The sequence below is a fragment of the Magnolia sinica genome, chromosome 18 (genome assembly GCF_029962835.1).
Source record: "Magnolia sinica isolate HGM2019 chromosome 18, MsV1, whole genome shotgun sequence".
Lineage (NCBI taxonomy): Eukaryota > Viridiplantae > Streptophyta > Magnoliopsida > Magnoliales > Magnoliaceae > Magnolia > Magnolia sinica.
Window position 1 is genome coordinate 6,267,432 of NC_080590.1, and position 22,176 is coordinate 6,289,607.

At 40.0% G+C, this 22,176-nt stretch overlaps 1 protein-coding gene across 3 annotated transcripts; it reads left to right on the forward strand.

Moving 5' to 3' along the window:
- Positions 1-7,693: 7,693 nt before the first annotated feature.
- On the forward strand, positions 7,694-15,895 carry LOC131232877 (trihelix transcription factor ENAP1-like). 3 transcript variants are annotated; one of them, XM_058229387.1, is made up of 3 exons: positions 7,694-8,875; positions 12,421-12,586; positions 15,525-15,895. In XM_058229387.1, exon 1 carries the CDS (start codon positions 7,962-7,964, stop codon positions 8,766-8,768), a length of 807 nt encoding a protein of 268 aa, XP_058085370.1. In that variant the 5' UTR covers positions 7,694-7,961; the 3' UTR covers positions 8,769-8,875; positions 12,421-12,586; positions 15,525-15,895. The 3 variants fall into 3 exon arrangements, with proteins under 3 accessions (XP_058085370.1, XP_058085372.1, XP_058085373.1); XM_058229389.1 differs by lacking the exon at positions 12,421-12,586; XM_058229390.1 differs by lacking the exons at positions 12,421-12,586; positions 15,525-15,895 and adding an exon at positions 15,268-15,451.
- Positions 15,896-22,176: the final 6,281 nt, after the last annotated feature.

The window sequence follows — 22,176 nt, forward strand, 5'->3', positions numbered from 1 at the left end:
CATTTCCCAAGCAGTAGGTTTCACAGAAGAATAGTGTTTGGGTGCATCACCATTTTTTAAGGGCAAACTCCCATCAGAGTTCATAATTATTTTTTAAAAATGGGTTTTTTGCATATAAATGCTTATCCTTTAGTTGTTTTTTTAAAAAACAACTATTTTTCAAAGTTATTTAAATTAAATACTTAACCTCTAGGCATATGGTCTAAAAACCATATACTTTGATTAATGAAGAGTTAACTCAAACCATATACTTTGATTAATGAAGAGTTAACTCAGTGCGTTCGGTGTAAAAACCAGTGGTAAAGTCATAATCATTAGTTGTGCGTACTCAACCTTATTTCCAAGCTAAAACTCCGTTGGCCCCACCATGATCATGTGTGTTATGTCACACTGTCCATTGGATCCTTGCTCTTGCTCCGGTGGTAGACTCTTAGGAGTTTCAACACCCGGTCAAGGGTTCGGTATCCATAGGTGGTGAAATCCCACTACAGCATGATTGTGCAGGGGTGTGTGTGCATGTGTATATATATGGAAATGCTAACCTGCGCACCGGTTCACATGGAACTGGTGCGAACTTTTTTGAGAACCCATCATACGTGATGGGGATCCAAAATCTGAACTGTCCATGTGAAGCAGCACCTCATGAAACCCCCGGGCCCAAAGTTTTACTTTGATCCAAAGCTTTGGTGGGCCATGAAAAATGAAAACAGTTTCCTCCCTTGATTTGCATTTCTCTTTGCTATGGCTCACAAGAATTTTCGATCAGAGTGAAAATTTGTGTTGTAGGGTTTCATGGGATTCCGCATCACATGGACCGTTCAGATTATACACCCATGACACGTGTGCAAAGGTGCGCACGTGAGTAGGTGCGTAGGTGAGCATGACTCATATATATATTAAAAACACTGTCCATTCAATATTTTCAGATAATTCTAGCGCATGGGCCCCCAAATGATGCACATCCAAATCTCAAGTGGACCACACCACAAAACAGTGGGCGTTATTATTCCACTTTTTCCTGCAGTGTGGTCCACGCGAGGTTTGGATCTACCCCATTTTTGGGCTCATGCGGTAAAATGATCTATCAAAATTAATGGATAAAACATACATCATGGTGGGCCCGCAGAGTTTTGCCACAGACACTGCACAGTTTTACGTTGGGGCAATGAGATGGTGCAGATGTTTCCATGACATCCACAACAACATCCATCCATTTCGGCCCCACATTGTAAGATATAGTGGTCGAGGCCCAGAGGTTTGTGTGCTGCTCTCATCCTAACGTGAATAAGCAAATAAACGGGTTGGATCACATAGTAAATGGGTAGCTAAAAGTCGTTTGGGTTAGTTAGGTTATTAACCGTGAGCATTTTCGTCATTTACAAAATATGACTTGAAATACATGTGGTTTTATTAAAAACAGTGTGCTTTCTCGACTTACAAATGGTGGTGACTCTTCAAACCATACCCATGGAATAGTTATATGACAATCCAAACCGTCCAAATTGGTAACTCAATTATGGATAGAGCATAACCCAAAGATTGCATTGGATGATAGTAACCATCTGATCTTGCCCATGAAAAATGAACCATTCACCATTTTAGTTTCAACTGTCCGTTGGATTGTCGCTAATTGAATGCTAGAATTGGTTGATCAGTGTAATTTTAGAATATGCTCCATCCACGATATGCCCCTTGATTCGGATGGTCTGGATAGTCGGACAAGAGTTCCACACCACGGTTCTCTAAATGGTGGTGATTTGTCATAGGAGTCTTCTCTTGCCATTTTTGTAAAGAGAACTGACACATGCCAGCTGTGAAGGACATCAGTCCCATTAAAACAGTAGAATCCACCATGAAGATTTAGATGATCGAAAATCAATCTGATCCGCTAACTAGGTGGGCTCGACTGTATGCTGAGCGTACCGTCCGTTGATCATTGATTCCAATGGTCTGGACCACCTGATGAGCGAAAAGGGTGATCTTCGGGCCTACTGTTTCATGGCATACGCGTGTTGGTCCACCACATACTAATCATGATGCATATCTTGAAAATAAACTGATTGAAGTATACTAATATCTAATTAATGGCCGCAAATCGATGGATAGTGGGTCCAAATTCATCCATTCCGTGTAATTTTGGGCAGCATAAAAACAAAATGGGGCCTACTATTTTTAGAGTCTGGATTTTTGTGCATAGGTGTACGGTATATGAGTCACCGCCATTAAAAAATGGCGAGGACTGCATGCCGTTGTCCGGATCTAATTCAAGCGGCAAATGGGCCCTGGGCTGGGCTGCAGAAAATCAAAAGCTTGAATTGGCTCGGTCCAACCAATACAAAATCCGAGATTACGACCCAAACGAACCCGGTCCGGTCTCGCCGGTTTGCTCCCCTTAAGAGATGTCCCTGACACGTTTACTCAAGCGAATACACTTTCTTTTGGTACTCGCCTCTCGCATGTGTGAAGTTACCGACGTGATTTTTCCTGTCCGTTCTCACATGTGTGAACTTGTCACTCGTACCCACGTGCGAGGAGTTATTTGACACTCTAGCTGCGTATGATGCTTGAGAAATTGGGTCTTTAGGCGAATAACCCCAAGGTAAAATGTGTTATTAGCTTTAGCCACTTATTTCCAAACATAAACTTTTTAAGTATCAATGACATACTTTCAATCTTCTTAATGATGAAAATGTTCCCCTACCATACGCTCTTCGGGCTCGTTTCCAAAGATGAAAAGACTTTTCAAAGTAGTGATTGTGGGTTTCACTAAATTATGAATGAGCTCACTTATTGGTTGATTTAAGCTGTTTTATTTTAATTAGACAACTGCGAACCACAAAAGAATGTTTTTCTGTTTTTGAAAAGAAGAACTCCGTGATCAAAATGATATTAACATTGTTCATTAATTTTAAACTATTTCATTTGGTGTGGTTTATCTGTGATGAGTTTTGTCCTCAAACTTGGTCCAATGACATGAAATTAAGATCTCTTTCATGTGGATGAGTTAGATTTACTTTACGACAAGCTAATAGTCCTCATATAAAATGTAGAATGGGTTCTTATATGGGGCCATCGATGAAGGAAAGCCATTTGGCTTTTTTTTTTTTTTTTTCCCTTTATTTATTTATTTATTTGGGGGGGGGAGGACGAAGGTTTGGTGAAGCTTAATATACTTTTTGGAACGAAAACAAGAGTTTTTTAAAAAGTTCTTTTGTTACACTCTCAAACATAAAAGTTATGACGGCTAAATGTAAGTTCTTTTTTGTGTTTTGTTTGTTTTTGTTGGTATATATTAATGGTAAGAGTTTGTAAAAGGGAGAAGGAAGTAGTAGTCCTTTTGTAGTTTTTTTTTTTTTTAGGTATGAATGATGAAAGTTTGTAAAAGGGAGGAGGGTGTGGTAGTCCCTTTGTAGCTTTTTTTTAGTTAAGTATGAGTGATGAAAGTTTGTAAAGGAAGAATATTGTAGTGGATGAATTTTTGTAATGGAGAAATGTTTTAATTAATGAATTTTGTAATGAAAGTATATTGTAATGGATGAATATGATGAACATTATAATAGATGATTGTTGAACGTTTAACAAATAATTTTTTGTAATGAAAAATGTTATATGGTGGATCACTAATATTCGGTGTGGATCATCAATATTCATTATGGATTGTTGATATTCACAGATAATCACTATGGGTATCCGATATCACAAAAACGACCATAATTCTCTCGTCATATGTTTGATTGGGGTGATCTTGTGCTCGTTCGAAAGCTAATTTGATAAAATTTTAAATTGCTTTGGAATTATCTCATTTGGACATCATTTGATAGCACAAAAGTGGGCCTAAAGTTCATTATGGCTGTGAGTTATTGATTCCACAAAAAATAATTATAACACCTTCGATACATGTTCGATTATGGTGATATTGTACTCATTGAAAAGATAATTTGATTAAATTTTAAATGGCTTTGGAATCATCTTATTTGAATACCATTTAATAATTCAAAAGTGAGTCCAAAGTTTATTATGGCATGGATCATATCATGATAAACTTTATGCTCACTTTGGTCTATAAAATGGTGTCCAAATGAGATGATTATAAAGTCATTTGAAAGTTCATCAAATTATTTTTCAAATAAGTACAAGGTTACTCCAATCGAACATGTAATAAGGGAGTTATGGTTATTTTCGTGGGATCGATAACCCCACAATTATGATGAATTTTGGGCTCACTTTTAGGCTATTAAATAGTTTTCAAATGAGATAATTCTAAAGTTATTTAAAAGTTCATCAAATTAACTTTCCAACGGGCATAAGATCACCCTAGTCGAACATGTAATGAAGGAATTATGACAGTTTTCGTGGGATTGATGACCCATTATGAATATTGACGATCCACTGTGAATATTGGTGATTCACCATACAACATTCATTCATTGCAACATTATTTCATTATAAAAATTCATGCACAATGACAATCATCCATTACAATATTCATCCATTCCAACGTTCATCACATTCATCCATTACAACATTCATCAATTATTAAATTCATTCATTAAAAACATTCTTCCATTATAACATTCTTCCACACCTTCCTCACTTTCACAAACTCTCACAATTCATATTAAAAAAAAATAACTATAAAGGGACTACCACACCCTTATCCCTTTCACAAACTCCCACCATTGATACCCACTAACAAAAACAAACATAATACATAAAAGAATATATCTTTGGCCGTCATAGCTTATACGTCGAAAAGTGGTGGAAAAACTTTAAAATAACTCATCGTTTTCGGCCCAAACAGTATATTAAGCTTCATTGAACCTTCCCTGGAATTCCACACAACTACCAACCATTGTGGAGGTTTGGATGTTGTGTGGTTCCCCCTCATAAATAAAAATAAAAAAGAAAAGAAGAAAAAGGCCAACTGGCCTTCATACAACAATGGCCTCACATAAGAACCATCCCACATCTTATATAGGGCCCACTCGCTTGTCATGAAGCAAATTCAACCCATTCACATAAAAGAGGTTTTAATTTTGTATTATCAGCCTAATTTTAAGGGCAAAGTTTATTACAGATGGACTACATTGGAGGAAATAGTTCAGAATTAACAAACATCGTTAATGTTATTGTCGACCATAGAGTTTTTCTTTTCAAAAATAGAAAAATATTTATTTATAGTTTATGATTGTCTGATTAAAATGAATAGTACGAATTGACCAAGAGGTGAGCCCATTTATGTTTAGTGGGACCCACATTCACTATATTTGAAAAACCCTTCCATTTTTTTGAAACAAGGGCCCGCTATACCAAAAAACATGTGCATTTTCATTTGGAGAAAAATGAAGAGGTTACCTCGAGGCAAAATATATTAATTTTGGAGAGAGAGGGCTAAAGCCAATATAACATAACACAACGAGACTATTGGCTTAAATTATCCCTTAGAAATGTCATGCCTCACCCCAAATTAAACCAACTAAATTGTGTAACCCACCGTTGTTCCAAATTAATATTGGTGGTACAATCCTGACGACTACACCTAGATCCATAGCTCAAGTGGTAGATTGAGTAAAAGATACCTCGTTTCAATACTAAGGTCTTGGTATCGATTCCCTGTTGGGGGTGGCTAATAGTGAAGTGTGAACTGACCGTGGGTGTACTAACATGCAAAATATATATATATATATATATATATAAAATACTAACCACTGAATCATGGACACTTATTTCTTAAAACCAAACTGTAGGATATTTTTCTTTCTTGAGCGTCCAATGAATGTCACGCAATCTAATAATTAGACAATCCATTAGAAGTATGTTTTAGATCCTATCATATCTGGGACTGTAGCTATTAATTGACTGTTCGGCTTATATTTCATATATATACGCAGTGTCCTGGTAATTTCTAATTGCTTGTCTATCATCTATCACACTTATCTAGAGTATCAAGGTATTTCTCGTTAACACGTATTTCATCTCCGACATGGACAGGTGTCTTATTTATTTTAAGATACCACCTGCTAATGTGGGGCTGCAGTGAGGATTAGGGGAGTAGATTGAGTGTTACCAGGAAAACAGTGGACGCGGATTAGCTACTAACAGGTTGAGTAGCGAGACTCGCTTACAAAGTTACGTCACCTAGTTACATGGGAGCCACTATGATGTATGTGTTGAATCCACACCGTCCATCCATCTGGAGATATAACTTAGGGCATGAGACAAAGAACTACTCAGATCCAAAGCTTGAGTGGACCCAACATGGAAAACAGTGAAGAAAATAAAGATTACCCTTGCAAATTTCTAAGGGTCACAAAAGTTTTCCATCAATTTCCTTTCTTTCATGTCTGTCTTAACTTATGACCATGTATCTTAGATAAACATCATAGTGGACCTTAGGAAGGTTTCAACGGCGGGCGTCACTCTCTTCACTGTTTTCTTTGGTGGGTCCACTCGAGCTTTGGATTGATTCGTTCTTTCTCTAATATCCTAAAATAATCTCTCCAAATGGATAGACGGTGTGGATACAACAAATACATCATGGTGGATCCCACGGAACTTGATGACGTCACTTCAGTAGTCAGTCCTGTCAGTATCTAATCCGCGTCCGATAATAGTAGTGTAGTGGGTGTAACTCTTATCGTGGGGCCCACATTGATATCCATGCTGCCCATCCGTTTCTCTAGCTTATTTTATGATCGGTTTCAAAAATTATCCAGATCTAAATCTAAGGTGGACGACACGACAAGAAACATCTTACCTTAAAAAATTTCAAAGGGCCATTGTAAGGTTTTCCTATTGGTTATTGGAAATCCAAACTGTTGATGACGTCAAGAAGATTTGAATGAAGTGAAAATAGAAAGATCAGCTCGATCCAAAACTTTTTTGGGCTATGAAAAGTTTTTAGTGGTTAATCACCACTATCCTTAAAATGAGATGGAAAAAAGATGAATGACCCGCACGGTTAGGTAACACCCACTGACCTGTAACCCGGGTAACGGCTAATCCACGTGCGGGTCGTGAAGAACAAAGCTCACACTCGTGTGGGCCACAGTGTTCAGATCTTCTCGCCTAAGAATCGCAGCCGGTTCCCTCAGGTGGGTCGCTGTACGTAAAATACAAATGCCAGCCGTCCCTCTCTTCTACAAGGGGGCCGATCTACTCGCACACAAGTCTCACCTGATTATATGCCGGATTCCGCCGGGCACACGCGTGAAGGATGCGCGGCGCTCCGCACGCGACTGGGGTTCATGAAGGCTTGCACTAGTTTAGATGATACGGTAGACTCGGAAGAACTGTAAACTCGCAGATCGATTCTCCAATTACACCCGGCGAGTGAATTATCCATCGGGTCCACCCGTATAATGGCACAGGACGATTGGTTACGTTTAAAAAAAATAGATAGTCAGAGAATCCCATCCATTACATTTCTACGGCTTATCCCACTGCGTATTTAATCATTAACTGTTTTACACCGTCATTTTAATGTCCAAATATCAGATGGATATGATCTCTAGTTTAAGTAAAATTTGAAATATAGACTATCCATGGTAGATAACTACATATGTACGGATCAGATTTTCACTTGGCACTTCCACTTGTACTGTGGAGAGATGAAACTGCCATATTTAGGTTCTTCAGGCTCCACCATATCACCTTCACTTCCTCGGATCCAGAACATACTCACGTGCGCAACACGTGACACCCTTAACAACTTCCCACCATCTCAAAACCCCACCACACCGCCTCCCAAGGGCCGCAGAGTCAGCCGACACCGAGCGGGTTGGTGGCCCGGCCCATCTAAGATGGGTGCGTAGCTTAAGCCGCGTACGCCACCGTCGTAGCGTCCCCAGCCACCGCTCCCTCAGAGCCCGAAAAAAAAAAAACAAAAAAGCCAAAATGCTCCCAGTAACCTACGCCGCTCCTCTTATCCTTCACCCCAACCACCACCCCTCTCCACACTCATGGCCGCGTCCTCCTCCTCTCCTTCTCCCTCGCCCTCTCCTCGCCCCATCGCCCAACAACCTTCTAGAAGGATCCCTCCTCCTTGCTGGTCCCACCAAGAAACCGTAGCCCTCATCGACGCGTACCGCGCGAAATGGTACTCCCTCAACCGGGGCAACCTCAGGGCTTCCCACTGGCAGGAGGTCGCCGATTCGGTAGGCCGCACCTGCCGCCTCGTCTCCCCTCCAAAGACCTCCCTCCAATGCCGCCACAAGATCGAGAAGCTCCGCAAGCGCTACCGCACCGAGAAGCAGCGCTCCCTCGCCGCGGGTCCCCACGCCGGGCCCCCCTCCTGGCCGTACTTCCGCAAGATGGATTCCATGGAAATTGGTGGTGCCTCACCGGACACCTCAGACGACGACGATGAATTCGATGCCAGGGTTGGCAACACCCGCAGCTTGCACCGCCTGCTTTTGAATGGCGCGGGCCACCGTTCTGGGGCTTCTGCTGCCGCCGCATCCGCGGGAGTACGAACGAAGGTCGAGGAGAGGCGTAATTCGGGCGGTGACGATTTGAAGAGGGGTTCTCCATCATCTTCCGGTTTCGATGCGGTGGCCTCGGCTGTCCGGATGGTCGGGGATGGGTTTATGAGGATTGAGAAGATGAAGATGGAGATTGCGAAGGAGACAGAGAGGGTGCGGATGGATATGGAGTTGAAGCGGACGGAGATGATCATTGAGTCACAGCAGCGGATCTTCGATGTGTTTTTGGAAGGGTTTGGAGGTAAGGAGAGGGCGAAGAGGATGCCGCTGTCGCCGGAGAATTAGAAACTGAATTTCTTTTCAGCATTCTTGAAGTGGTTTGTCGGATGGGGTTACTCTCATCTTTGCACAGGCTATCGGGTTTGCGATCTCTTGTCACGAAATGGAAGCAGGTGAGTTGAAGTTTATGCCGGCCTTGACTCTTTTTTCCTTTTCTTTTTAGGCGGATCGAATGTTCAAAACGTGAAATAATTTTTTACCTTCTTTTTTCTTATTAACATGAACATCTGATGCTATGATCCAGTGATTAGTATTATTATATATATATTTTTTGTAATTCAATGCTGTAGCTTGGAGGCCTTGTTGCATTGCCCGTTCTTACTTTCTGTTCGGTGATTCTGATTTAGCTTATTTGATGTTGTGTGATCCTACTGAGAATGGTAGAGAATGTGTTTTGTGGCTTGCTGATGTTTCCGAGCATGCGGTTTTGTAGTTTTTTGTTTTGTTTTATTTGATTGGTTGAGTTTTAGGTGTATGCTTGCACTTGTTCAAGAAAGAATTTGTGGGTTCTTCGTATCTTTTAGATCAAGTGTCATGTTTAGTTAGGGCCTGTTCAGACGATGCCTAAAATGGCTTTGAACTTCATCAAACCCTTTTTCTATGGATAGAGAATACTCAGTCACATTCCGATGACAATGCTGTCATAAACAGTGTTTGCTGGAAATGGAGTGCGCTTTTTTTTTTTCTCTTGTTGCACAGGCCTTTATTTTTATTCAGTTAGATAAACGATGTTCTACAAGATGCGGAGAAAGAAGAAGGATTTTGTGCATTATGGCACGTGCAGACCCTCCTCATCTACATGCAGCACACATGCCTTTATGGCACATGTGTGCAATATCTGAGCTTTCCATGCAGAGGTCCGCATCGTTAAGATCTTCTGGCCGGAAAATCAGTCCGTTTCACACATGTAGTGTAGGCCACATTTATGCAAAAGAAATGAATGGCTTTGTTAGCCATCTGCTTGCTTTGCAGCATGATGGCTCACCAGACAAGTTAAATGACATTATTATTAGGCCTGAAGATAAATAGTGTGTCCCACCTGATTAAAACCTCAGATGCATGTATAGCACGTGTGTATAGCCTACACACACAGCCCTTAGGCATTCTTGTACTGTGTAGCATTGTATACTCAGGTTAGATTCTTCTCTTAGTTTTGGCTTTTTGCACCATTTAAAAAATGGTGGCAACTCATTCCCCTCACATGTGGCTTTGAAGTATAGCTATCCAGACCATCCAAATTGTGGATGGAGCATCTAAAGTCACACTGCAAAAAATCCTAACCATCCAATTAATGGCCATCAAATGGATGGTTAAAAGATAAAGTGGTCCAAATTTGATACTGTCTTCTCAGATGCTTGACGTGATGCATGTATGCTACTTGTGCCAAGCATACACACACAAAGCCCTTTGACACTCATACTGCATCAGCATTGTATACTTGGTCTAGACTCCAATATTAGTTTTGCACCATTTAAAAAATGGTGGTGGCTCATCCTTCTCACACGTGGCACTGTCCAGGCCACCCAAATTGTGGTTCCATTTTGGATAGAGCATATATCTAAAATCACCATGCTCCAGAAATTCTACACATCCAATTAATGGCTATCAAATGGATGGTTAAAAATAACATTGGGTAGTCCAAAGTGAAGGAAAAATCAGATGGTTACTGCTATCTCCTCAATGCAATTTTTAGGTTATGTGCTATCCATCTTTTGGTGAGTGATTTGGACAGTCTTGATTGCCATATAACTATGCCATGTGAACGTTTGAAGAGTCACTGCCATTTTTTAAGTGGTGAAAAACTAACATACAAGTCCAACCTTTGAAAAGATGAGGTGCCCTGCTCGTCAATTAAAACCCTGGAAAAGCTTTGACTTTTGGAAGGAACCTTTATTTACCTCATATTTCTCTCTGGATTCCAAATCAATACTCCTTCCCCAAAGGACAATAGAAATAAGCTAAAATAAACAATCAGGAAGAAAAGTTCTGTTGATATATTTTTTTTGAAAGGTAAAAGTTCTGTCGATATTTAATATGGAAAAAAAAACATAGAAAGTGTGCGGGCCTTACCATAAGACATTGAAATGAAGTAGAAGAGAAGATTGGAAGGAAGGGCAAATCCTAATCTTATATATATATATATATATATATATATATATATATATATAGGGAAAAGGTACTATGCGCTTGACCTCACGAGTCCATCCCATGAGGTCGAGCTATGTGGGCCCCACCGTGATGCGTTTCGAACATCTACCCCATCAGTCAGATGCACCATTCCATCGTGGGCCTAGGTCTCAAAAATCAAGTCAATCCGTGACTTGTGTGGACCACACCACATACAGAAGTGGGGAGGGGCCGTGCACTATTAAAACATTCATAATCATTTTTTGGGCCCACTGAGATGTGGTTTGCAAATCTAGCCCATCCATTATGTGTGTCCCACTTGGATAGGGGTTCAGACCAAGTTTCAGCAGCATTCAAAACTCAAGTGGGCCCCACCAAGTGCTTTTATATGTTTTAACGGTGTCTTCACATGATTTTAGATGGTATGGCCCACCTGAGTTCCATATACGGCTGATTTTTGGGATATCCCATAATTTAGAGGGCACCCATCAAATGCACGGTGTTGATGGTCAACACGCATCACGGTGGGGTCCGCACAGCTCGACCTCACGGGAGCTTATCGTGAGGTCGAGCGTAGAGTACCTTTTCCCATATATATATATATATATATATATATTTGATTAGAAGCAAAAGTAAGTATGGAGGTTTTGAGGTTGAATTTTGTAGAGTTAATCAGCGTAATACATGGACACTGGCACTAGATCAATGCACGCCAATTCAAACCTGGCATGGTCTTTTACAAAGTCTTTCTTCATGGTATTCGAACCTGGCATGGTCTTTTACAAAGTCTTTCTTCATGGTATTCGAACCTGGCATGGTCTTTGAAAAAATCTTTCTTCATGGTATTCGAACCTGGCATGGTCTTCAACAAAGTCTCAAAATCAGATTGCTTGAACGACCCTAACCTCTGATAACTGGCTGGTTATGTGATTTTTCAAATCTCATCTTTAGTGTCCATTTGAGGAGAATTTATCAGACTTGTAAAGCCAGCCAATCTGTGATATTTGGGTTATCTATCCATCGACAGTAAGGCCTGGAATTTCTATTTTTTGGATAGGGATTAAATGAATGCCACATGTACAAAGCACAATGGTAGTGTACATTCATGTGGGTGATTTTGCTTCTGCCATGATTATTGATCTATAACCATTGGGCTTATCCTAAAGTAGGCTGGACTCGGGTTTCTCCAGCCCATCCCATCCCTTTAATCCCAAGGAATTTTATCAACCCAAATCCAGCATACTCAAGCTGATCTTAGCCCCTAATTAAAGTTTAGTATAATTAGGAGAATTTTGGACATGTTTTTATCAACTATAGGGTTGCAGTTGGGTTGATGATTGCATTATAGCATAGTAACTTTTCATAAAATGCCATTCTTCTTGTGCCTTCCCTTTTCCAATTGTGTAGTGGGTTGTGCCAAGAAATGCTCGCCATCTCACTTTTTGTTCTAGATTTTGGAGCTGAAGTTGAACATTTTCTCTACTTGTTTAACAATGTAAAAGAGAGTAATATTTTCTTTGCTCCCTTCCAGGCGATCAGAGCAAAAATGACTAATCCTTTTTTGGATAACGTAAGTCAGCTTCCACGTTTTTTTTGGCCTATATGTGAACCAAAATGTTTGGAATGGGCATTATTGTCACTTGTCACTACGGACTTTACAAATTTAGGGGTTGTTTGGCGGAAGGCAGAATACCAAGGTATTCCGACCCCTAATATTGCTTTAAAATAATATGCAGCTCTGAACTGAATACATTCTCAGCAAGGTTTATGAAGGGGTTTTCACCGCTTAAAGCAATAATGTTGTGGCAGGGTTTCGAGAGAGGGAATGTACTTTTCAGTTGGGAGAATATGCATGGGAATAACATACTAATATTCTCCCAAAAGGGCCTTTACCTCCACCCACGCTTTTGTAGGATATTACATCTACTTCTGTGTATTCTTGTACAGATGATGAGAGTTACATTTTTTCTTGAACGGTAACAAAACTAGTTGCAGTGCAAGTGCATATCATGCATCTCCTTTGATTTTGTTTGGTTCCTCAATTCACGGTTTCTAAGACTAAATGAGGCATTTGTGAAGGTGGCCTAGTCTTTATCAAATATTCTAGGCTTTCCCTCAGATAACATGGTCTACACTGCTTGTGTTCAGGCCAGTGCTTGCATTTACCTTATTTTCAACTTCATTTTTTCCCCAACTGCAACATCAACATTAGCATTTAATGTTATTCAATAGCTAACAAAGAGCATTGTTTTCATTTGCCTTTTCACCAGAAAATGTGAAGAATTAAAATGAGCTCCCACACAGAAGTTACTCAATGGCGATTCATGCAATGCACTATCTAGTTTAAAACAAATTACTAGCGCCCAAATAAAGTGTAAAAGCTTGGTTTTTATTTTATTTTATTTTTAATGCTACCAACGCAAATGGTAACATGCTTACTTCCGTTGTCCCCTTAAATTCCAAATGAATTCAAATGATCTTCAGCACAGAAGTTACTGTATGACAAGCTCATTCAGTTCATCATTTAATTTAAATAAAAATAATAACATCTGAAACCTTTTTTTGTTTTTTTTTTTTAAAATGCTATGGAGATAACATGGAAGTTACTCAATGGCGATTCATGCAATGCACTATCTAGTTTAAAACAAATTACTAGCACCCCAATAAAGTGTAAAAGCTCGGTTTTTATTTTATTTTATTTTTAATGCTACCAACACAAATGGTAACATGCTTACTTCCGTTGTCCCCTGAAATTCCAAATGAATTCAAATGATCTCCAGCACATAAGTTACCATATGACAAGCTCATTTAGTTCATCATTTAATTTAAATAAAAATAATAACATCTGAACAAAAGCCTATTTTTTTTTTAAAAAAAAATGCTATGTGGCATGCCGTATGTGTAAGCAGTTTTCACAAAGGCAGCTGTATGGAGATAACATGGAAGGTAACAGGGAATCTATTTCTCTGCTATTCCATATCTCAGCATGGCACTGATGCATCCAGAGCCACACATCACATGGGGAGGGTCCATTTCACATTTGGAGGGTCAAATGGACCGTGCCACATCTATTCAAAATGGTATCTGATGGGCTGGGGGATCCACTAGATTTATCTGGATAGCATTGGAAGTCGTATATATCGACTAGTTGCAGTATTTAATGCTTTAATGCAACCATAAGGTACTATGTGATTGATGTATGAAGACCTCATGGTTGATATTTAGAGGTCTAATTGAAATAGGACCTCTAATGGTATTATATATATATGTGTGTGTGTGTGTGTGCGTGTGCGTGCGTGTGTCCATAAATCACACGGTTAGGATCATCAAATCAAAGTTTTACTTTAGAGTTATGATGATTGGACCTATTTTGTTTCTCTGGTCAATATTACTGTCCATTTTCATGCTATTGATTGGAAGCTTAGGATCATCTGATTGGCATGATTTTTGCATCATATTTTGCTCCCAGCTGTATGAATGAATGAACGGTTTGGATCGACACTCAACAGTAGGTCACCCTGTGTGCCATTGAAAAGGTTTGTGGATGTTATTAACCTTCCCATGAAAGTGGGGACGTTTGCAAACCACACACGCGCACGCACATGCATGCACACTGTGTGTGTTTGTATACATGAGGTGGCTGCTATTTTGGGCTCCCTTCTAATATTCCGTGTGATTGCATATAAATTTTTGATTTTAAAAATAATCCTTTTTCACCTTTTATTTTGACGGGTAACTGAAAACGTTATTAAAACTGATAAAAAAGAAGACACAATTGCATGTAACAGTCATGAGGCTGATGTATAAAGAGTTGGAGTTGAGAAGGAACTCTTTACATCGATTGGTTACTTTACTTGGGTATATAAACCCATATGATTGTATCCAGAGGTTAGACAGTGATAGAAAAGGAGTTTAAGAGTGTAGTTTGAACTCTTTTGTTTGCTTCTTTGTTCAAGACACCTCTTTATTTAGTTGTCTGAGTAGTCACAGGCCCTTTATGTGGACCAATAGGATAAGTTTCTTGAATTTGTATTAATATCTAACCAACAGTGTTCTTTTTTCTTCGGATTTTGGCATTAACTTAGTAATTATGTAACTATGGCTACATAAAACCATGCATATGTACCACAAGAGAGTAGTTGATGATTATTTTGAATGAAAGAATAATATTCATTTTTGATTGCCAGTCTGAGTAGAAATTCTGGTGGTCTGATGCCCTAGGAGCCTCTTTTGTGGCCTTAGGATTTGCATGGCAATTCCATGTATTGATTGTCTAATTTTCTGTTTATTTCAATTATTGCTGATTTTCGAGTGAATTGAAATCTATCATGGAATCTAGGAGAGATTAGAGCCACTGATTGGTACATATTTCAATTAGGGTAATATTTGTTCGGATTCTTCAAGTTGATGCATCAGGACGATATCTATTCAATTAGAATAACTGATTCTTACCCACAAGTGGGTACTCCCATAAATGTCACTTTCAAGTATCATGCACACAGCAGCAGATGATATCTGTTTAACACAGACAAAACCGAAGTATGAGAGTATTTTCAAGTGTTGTAGTACTGACAACTTCAACAATTTCAGCACTGATAAGCTGCTCTACCTGAAGTATCATTCTGTCCAATAGAGGATGGATGTGCTTATGTCTGTGATATTACTCATTGCTTGCTATTCTTGGGTCTATGGATGCTGCAAGTGAAGTATGCATGTGATCACCATCTGTGGCTGCTATGGCGAGTCCCAGTTATTGCTTGCTTCACTGGTTTAAGATGGACTAATTGATATGCGGCAGGTGTCAGTTGGGACTACCTAGATGAGCTGAAAGGAGTTCAAAAGTTAAAATTCTTCGGTTTCTTGCCGAATAAGCCTGATGTTGCTTATGGGATAATCATTTTAACTTATATATCAATTAAGAATTTTTTTATTTTTTATTTTTTGTTGGTATGTTCTTTGATTGTGACATGTGAATAGGTTCATGTATTGAATTTCTATTCTGGTGATCCACTTGTCCAAGTCCCATCTCTGTTAGTTGCCTTCCTCTAGACTAATAAAGATAATCACGGGTTGCATGGACAAGTATACTATGAACATGATGGTGCTACTGCTATTGGGTTTTTCCATGCTGACAGTTGGGGGGGTGTTCAGATGCAAGTCCCTGCTGTCCGACTTCTTCTTTGCAAGATTTCAGGCTTAGATCACACCAATTCATAAACAATCACACAAATTCCACATCCCACATGAAAATCCAAACATTCAATTAAAGGGGAATCTATCCGGATCTAGGCCTACACACGTTAGGATTATAAACCAAACAATGTCAAAAGGAAATAAAATCAACTACTCATGCATAAAAATCAGTCCCTAATCCAAGGGATTCCCTAATTTCAATTCAAGGAACCCGAAGGTGATAAAAAGGGACAAATCAATTAGGGATCATGTAATCCCGGCCGCACGTGTGTGGGGCCCACTATTCAGAAAAAGGCCACCTTGGCCCTGGTCAGCCAGGATGGACTCCAAAACCTCCAAATTTCAGCTCGATCCGATGTACGGTTTGTGCGTGGTGCTCGCCGAAGTTTCAGCTCTCCGGCGAAATCTGGAAAACTGCTTCAATGAAGAAATCCGATGCAACAAAGGACAAATTCGAAGTACGGATGGTGGGGAGATGGAAAAAAGATGATGGAAGATGGGGGTGAATTGGGATCGATGTGGTTTCGCACCACAGTAAGAAAAGGGAGGGCTTCTCACCCACTTTTGAATTCTTACACAACTCAGAACAGAAAAATAAAGCAGAATTTTTATTAACTTCAATGAATGAAAAGAACTAAAGGGTGCTATTTATAGGAGAACCCTATACTCCATGCGACACCTATTACTTGCGATGAAGTAAACTAAAATAAAAACCAAATAAGAAAATCTAAAGCGTTCACGATGTTCTAAATAATAACAATAAGCAAAACCTAAAATATAAAACCAATCCGATGAGTGGCACGATCATGAGATCCCATGGTGGGCTTTTCTTGACTATCGGGCCACTTTTCTGAACCAAAACTTGTCTTCTAGCTAGGAGGCCCTCTCTGGTTGCACGGACAAGTGTAGTATGAACATGATAGTGCTACTGCTATTGGGTTTTTCCATGCTGACAGTTGGGGGGGTGTTCAGATGCAAGTCCCTGCTGTCTGACTTCTTCTTCTTTTATGTTTATTTTTTCAATGACGAAAATACACTGGTAACCATCCATTTCTTCTAGACACCATCTGGCCCACCTTACTAGTGGACAGGAGCTTTGACACGATGGATATACCCATTCTGAAGGATGATCCACCTGATGAATGACTCAGATCTTGTAGAGGTATTTCTGCCTTCCCCAATACTGGGGTTATCCCCATTTAAAAGAAGGCTGACAGCCGTTGCTTCGATCTGACATAAAGTGGTAAAATTAAGAAGGCAAAAAAGAAAAAAAAAGAGGTGTGGTTCTGTCTAATTAACCCATAAGTGGTTGTTTTTCTTGATGTGAAAGGATTAGGATCAACTCCCTCTCCTCTTCTTTTTGCTTTCTAAATTTTTGAAGGGAGTCATTGATGTTCATCATATAATGCCTGATGGGTGAGGACTAACCATGCAATATTCATTTTGTTTTGTTACTAGAGTGCTGTTAGCTTTTGTTGGAACTATAGTGATATCAATTTTGCAAACTTGTTTAAAAAGAATTACTTGTCTTCTTATTATTTATTGATTGCTTTATTTTTGTTTACTAAGTGCCCCCATATCTTGATTCATGAAATTACCGTGTTGAACGCATGAAGTAGTGATGCCCGCCTATCTGGCTGACCCTTGAATAGGGCTACTTGACCAGAGCTTCAGCTTAACCTTGGACACAGATAATCAACAGTTTGTCGCATTTTCATGTTCGTGTGTATATATACAGCTAGCTTATTGGTGAGTGTAATTTTCACTTCGGCGTGCTATTACAGAGTGTTCATCCTATTCTCTTCCCCTTTTGGACGAAGGGAAGCCTTGTTGCCAGTGCAGGCTTTCATCACATCATCAAGAGTCTTCCAATTTACATGTGGAACATGTAAACCAGTCGGTAGCCTCAAATGGTCACCGGAAATACCAGAATATTCAAACTCCAAAGCTGGCAATCCTTTGTCAAGGAAATTGGACTGGCTCAGTTCCAAGGCCAGGGTGATTAGTTGCCACTTACCTAGGCATTTTTCTTCTTCTTTTCTTGTGAGCACCATTCCTGTCTAAGCTGAATACTCTCATTAGTAATGGCATGTCATCAGCAACTGATAGATTTCCTTCCTCAAAACAAGGAATGTTGACAGAGTTTACTGTTTAGTACTTGTTTTGCATTTGCCTGGGTCTGATTAATGGAGTTGGTTGTAATGCGTTCAATGTACAGACAGATAAGTGCAGATAAGTGTTGTCGGTGGGTGGACAAGGTTAGTGCGATTCGCGTCAGGTCAACCTCTTGATTAATTGTTTTCATGGCTGCCTTTCGTGCTGCAGTGACATGATGTTTGCTTCTTCCCATCCCGGGCTCCCTGCTTCATGTCATACCAACAGGATTTATGTTCCTTGAGAATGGTAAATAAATGGTTATTAACTGCACCCCTTTATTTCTCATCCATGTCTGTGCATTATGGATTATCAGTACAAATGTTGGATGGTCCCTATTAGCTAAGAATGACGTGGTTCTTAGCTACTTAGCAACCAAATTTATTATTATTCAATTTTCCCAGTGAACCATCTAGATCAAATGCATCCCAAGGTCAGGAATCTCGGCCGTTGATGCTCATATTTCCCTCTGTTCCATATCACCTTTGGTTATTGGCGAACTGTGTAGTTAAAATGTCCATCCGATTTGATCCTGAAATGTGATAATTGTGGTTGCAAAACTAATGGAGCTGTAGTAATCCAGACCATTGGTCTGTGTCCTCGCTGCATGGGCGATGCCTGGAAATCTCAACTTTATAGGACAATCATATCATTTTTTTTTTTCCACTTTGTCTTTGAGATGGATGGTTAAGAAAGAGATACAACGAGGAGCTCACATCTAACTTAGGAAGGGTCTGATATTGTTGACCGAGCTCTTTCTATAAATTTACTATCAAAACGAAGGCATTGTGGGAAGAAATGGTGATAGTTAGATGTCATACTCGCCTAAGGGTATTTTGGGTAATATGGTTTAAAGGGACGTATAGAAGCATGCAACGTACGGTGCCTCCGTGTGATGTAAGCTGTGAGAAATGGACAGTGGTTAGCATTTAATGAAGAATGGTCCATTTATTAGTGGTTAGGATAATTCAATCAAAGTGACTTTTGTCTTGGTCGCTAATTAATGGTGGAGCCTACAGGATGAATGGTTTGGATCGTTGTAGATTACGGCCACAAGTACAGTGGACGGCCTACAGGCACAAATTTTGTGTGCCTCTAGATGTATGGAAAGCGTGCGATATCTGAGCTTTCCGTGATGTGGGCCACACTGGTTGTGGATAAAAATCAGGCAATTGCCTCTCCAGGTGGATCTAGAGGACCCCCACCCAGAAAAAAGGAAAGAAAATGATGGCCAGCACAATTTTTTGAGATTTTTACAGCAAAACTTCTGAGGGATAAACATTTTACCAAATAATGCCTAGACGATTTCAAATTACAGGCAGGTGCTCTTTGAAGCAGGAAATTATTGAAAATGTTCTCATCCAACTTTAAAAGGTGAGAGTCTAGACTTCCAGGCCCACATGGTATGCGTATAACATTATGTTGATTGCAAAAAAAAAAATTTTAAATAAAAATCAGGCCAATAAAGTCATCAGATTGGTGACACTTGAATTTGAATATTTTGAATGATGTCTATTATTTTTATAAATTTGCCCACGTTGTGATTAGATCTCTAATATTTTCGGTTTGTATGATAACCACGCTGGTGTGCAACAGTGGATCAGATTGAATGTCAGACACATTGCACATAGTTCCAGTGCTTCTGGATCCTCCACTTTGTGGGGGGGGAAAAAAAACAAAGAGATAATGTAATATCTGCTATGAAAAGGCACTGACTTGGAAAACGGGCTTGATAGCCATTATTTAGTAAAATCTGAACCCCAGAGGTATTTTACGGTAAAAGTCCCCCAATGTTTCTTTTCTTTTCTTTGTTTTTTGGATTTTAATCGCAAAATCCATCTTGGATATGGATTTTACCAAATCGTGCTTAGTGGAACCCGTAACCTCAGTGCCTTTTCAGAGTTGAAATTACATCACTACCATCCTTTTTATTTTTCTTTACAACAAAGCCGAGAATCTAAAATTGGGGGGCCATGTGTGTCAAAATGTCCAGTAAATGCACACTAACATCATTATTATTAGATGAACAAATCTAATCATATAGTGGATCAATCCATAAAAGATAATATGCACTTCCCACGTGGGCCCCACAAGACTAGACTTTCAGCACTTTGTAAACTAAAAATTCAAACGACGGCAATTTTTCTCCCTCCTCGTAATTTCTAATCATCCAGCCATTATTTGATAAAATATGAATTCCTCAGTAAAAATTCCGTGGCCCACTTGTTTTGTAATGTGGCCCTCTTGAGTGACCAGCCTAATCTTTGGGGGCAGTAGATCTATGCACTGTAGTCTACCTGACAGAGAGCTTGGATCTCTTGGCACGTATGACTGTGGATGGATGGACGAGTTCCACGCACGTGTAGGCTTAGCAAACTTATTTATGATACGATTGGTAGAGACTTTTTATTAAGTGGTGGCCGGTGGGAATGCTACTTTGCTTCAGTTTCAGTGCGACAGGCAGAAGACGATAGACATCCGTCCATCTTCTGCTATGGCATCCTAGCCATCCAAAACGTGGGCCCGTTTGCGTGAAAAAAGGGCCAGTATCCCCACGCCCACGCCCAAGTGATCCAGATCATTGATCTGAAGGGATATATGACCGGGGGATGCCCCAAAAGTTTTAAGAGGATTTGAGGATTATGTTTGGCCCTTTTTTTTTTTGGAGGTGGGCCGGCACCATGCTCTTTCTGGGATCTTCCAATCTGGAAGGTTTTCCAGAGGCCTTGAAGGGTCTAGATCACAAAATCATGGGCCCATATGAGCCGATTCCTCCACCTAAGAAAGCGACAAAAGCTTTATAAAATGCATGGATATGTTAAGGTCAACGTGACCTGAAGGATCTTCTCGAATCGCCGTTGCCGTTTCAAAAGTAAAATAAAAGAGGAAAACTTCATTACCCTAGCAGAGTAGTGATGGATGATACGCAGGCATAGAAATTTCTTTAAAATTGCATACGTGGCATGCAAGTAGTTCAAATCGAACTGTCCGAATTATGGTTTCACCAAAAAATTAAGCTTATTCGATTGTCTGACTATTGGATTGGTAGGCATTAATTGGGCCACTAAAAATGAAAAACATCCCATGGTCCTATGTCAAGAAACGAGTGTCCACGAATCAGAGGTCAGGATTATTCAACCAATCGTGACTTGGAGACAGTGCATTCTACAATTTAGTCGGTTTAATTTGATATCCACGCGGACAATTTCTAAGAGCCTGCGTGTCAAGTCTTATGCTATGCCGGAGTATCAAATAGCTCCCATTAAAAAAGAAGGGAAAAAAAAAAAAAACAAAAACAAAAGAGGAATTATAAAGTCCTGAATCTCATGATGCATACGGTTCCGTTATCCAGACCGTTGCTTTTATGGGCCCTACTATGGATGGGGTATTCCTGAATGATATCCAACACCGGTGTTTCATAACCCTTTTGCTCAGTGTCCTATTTGTACAGATAGACGGTTAAGAGAAAGCTACATCAACGGTCAGGGAAAAGTCTAAAGATTTGATGGATAGGATTTTCTCAGTAGGAAGTTTTGGTCATTCTCGTCTAAGACGGGTCCCACAAAAGAAACGGCGTGTGACATGCTTCGCGTGTCGCTTTGTAGGCAATGATGGCATCAGGACATTCCCTAATGACTGCCGACCCTGGACACGGGATCTGCAGTATGATAGGGCTTTTTGTACAAGTGGGGCCCAACTTTAGGTAATCCAAGCCGTTGGTCCCAACCAGGTCACCGCAGATGATCAGTGTCCAAAATATCACCTCATTTGGATAATTCTATCCTTTGAATTTTTGACTTGAAACGTTCCACATCCAACTGGAAAAGAGCGACCCAGGTGTGGGCTAGGATCTTTAAGCGCGGAGACTTCTGGGTCATTGGTCCATCCAACGGTCTGGATCTCCGAACAATGGGCCCTCAGGACAAGTTGAAAACACGAG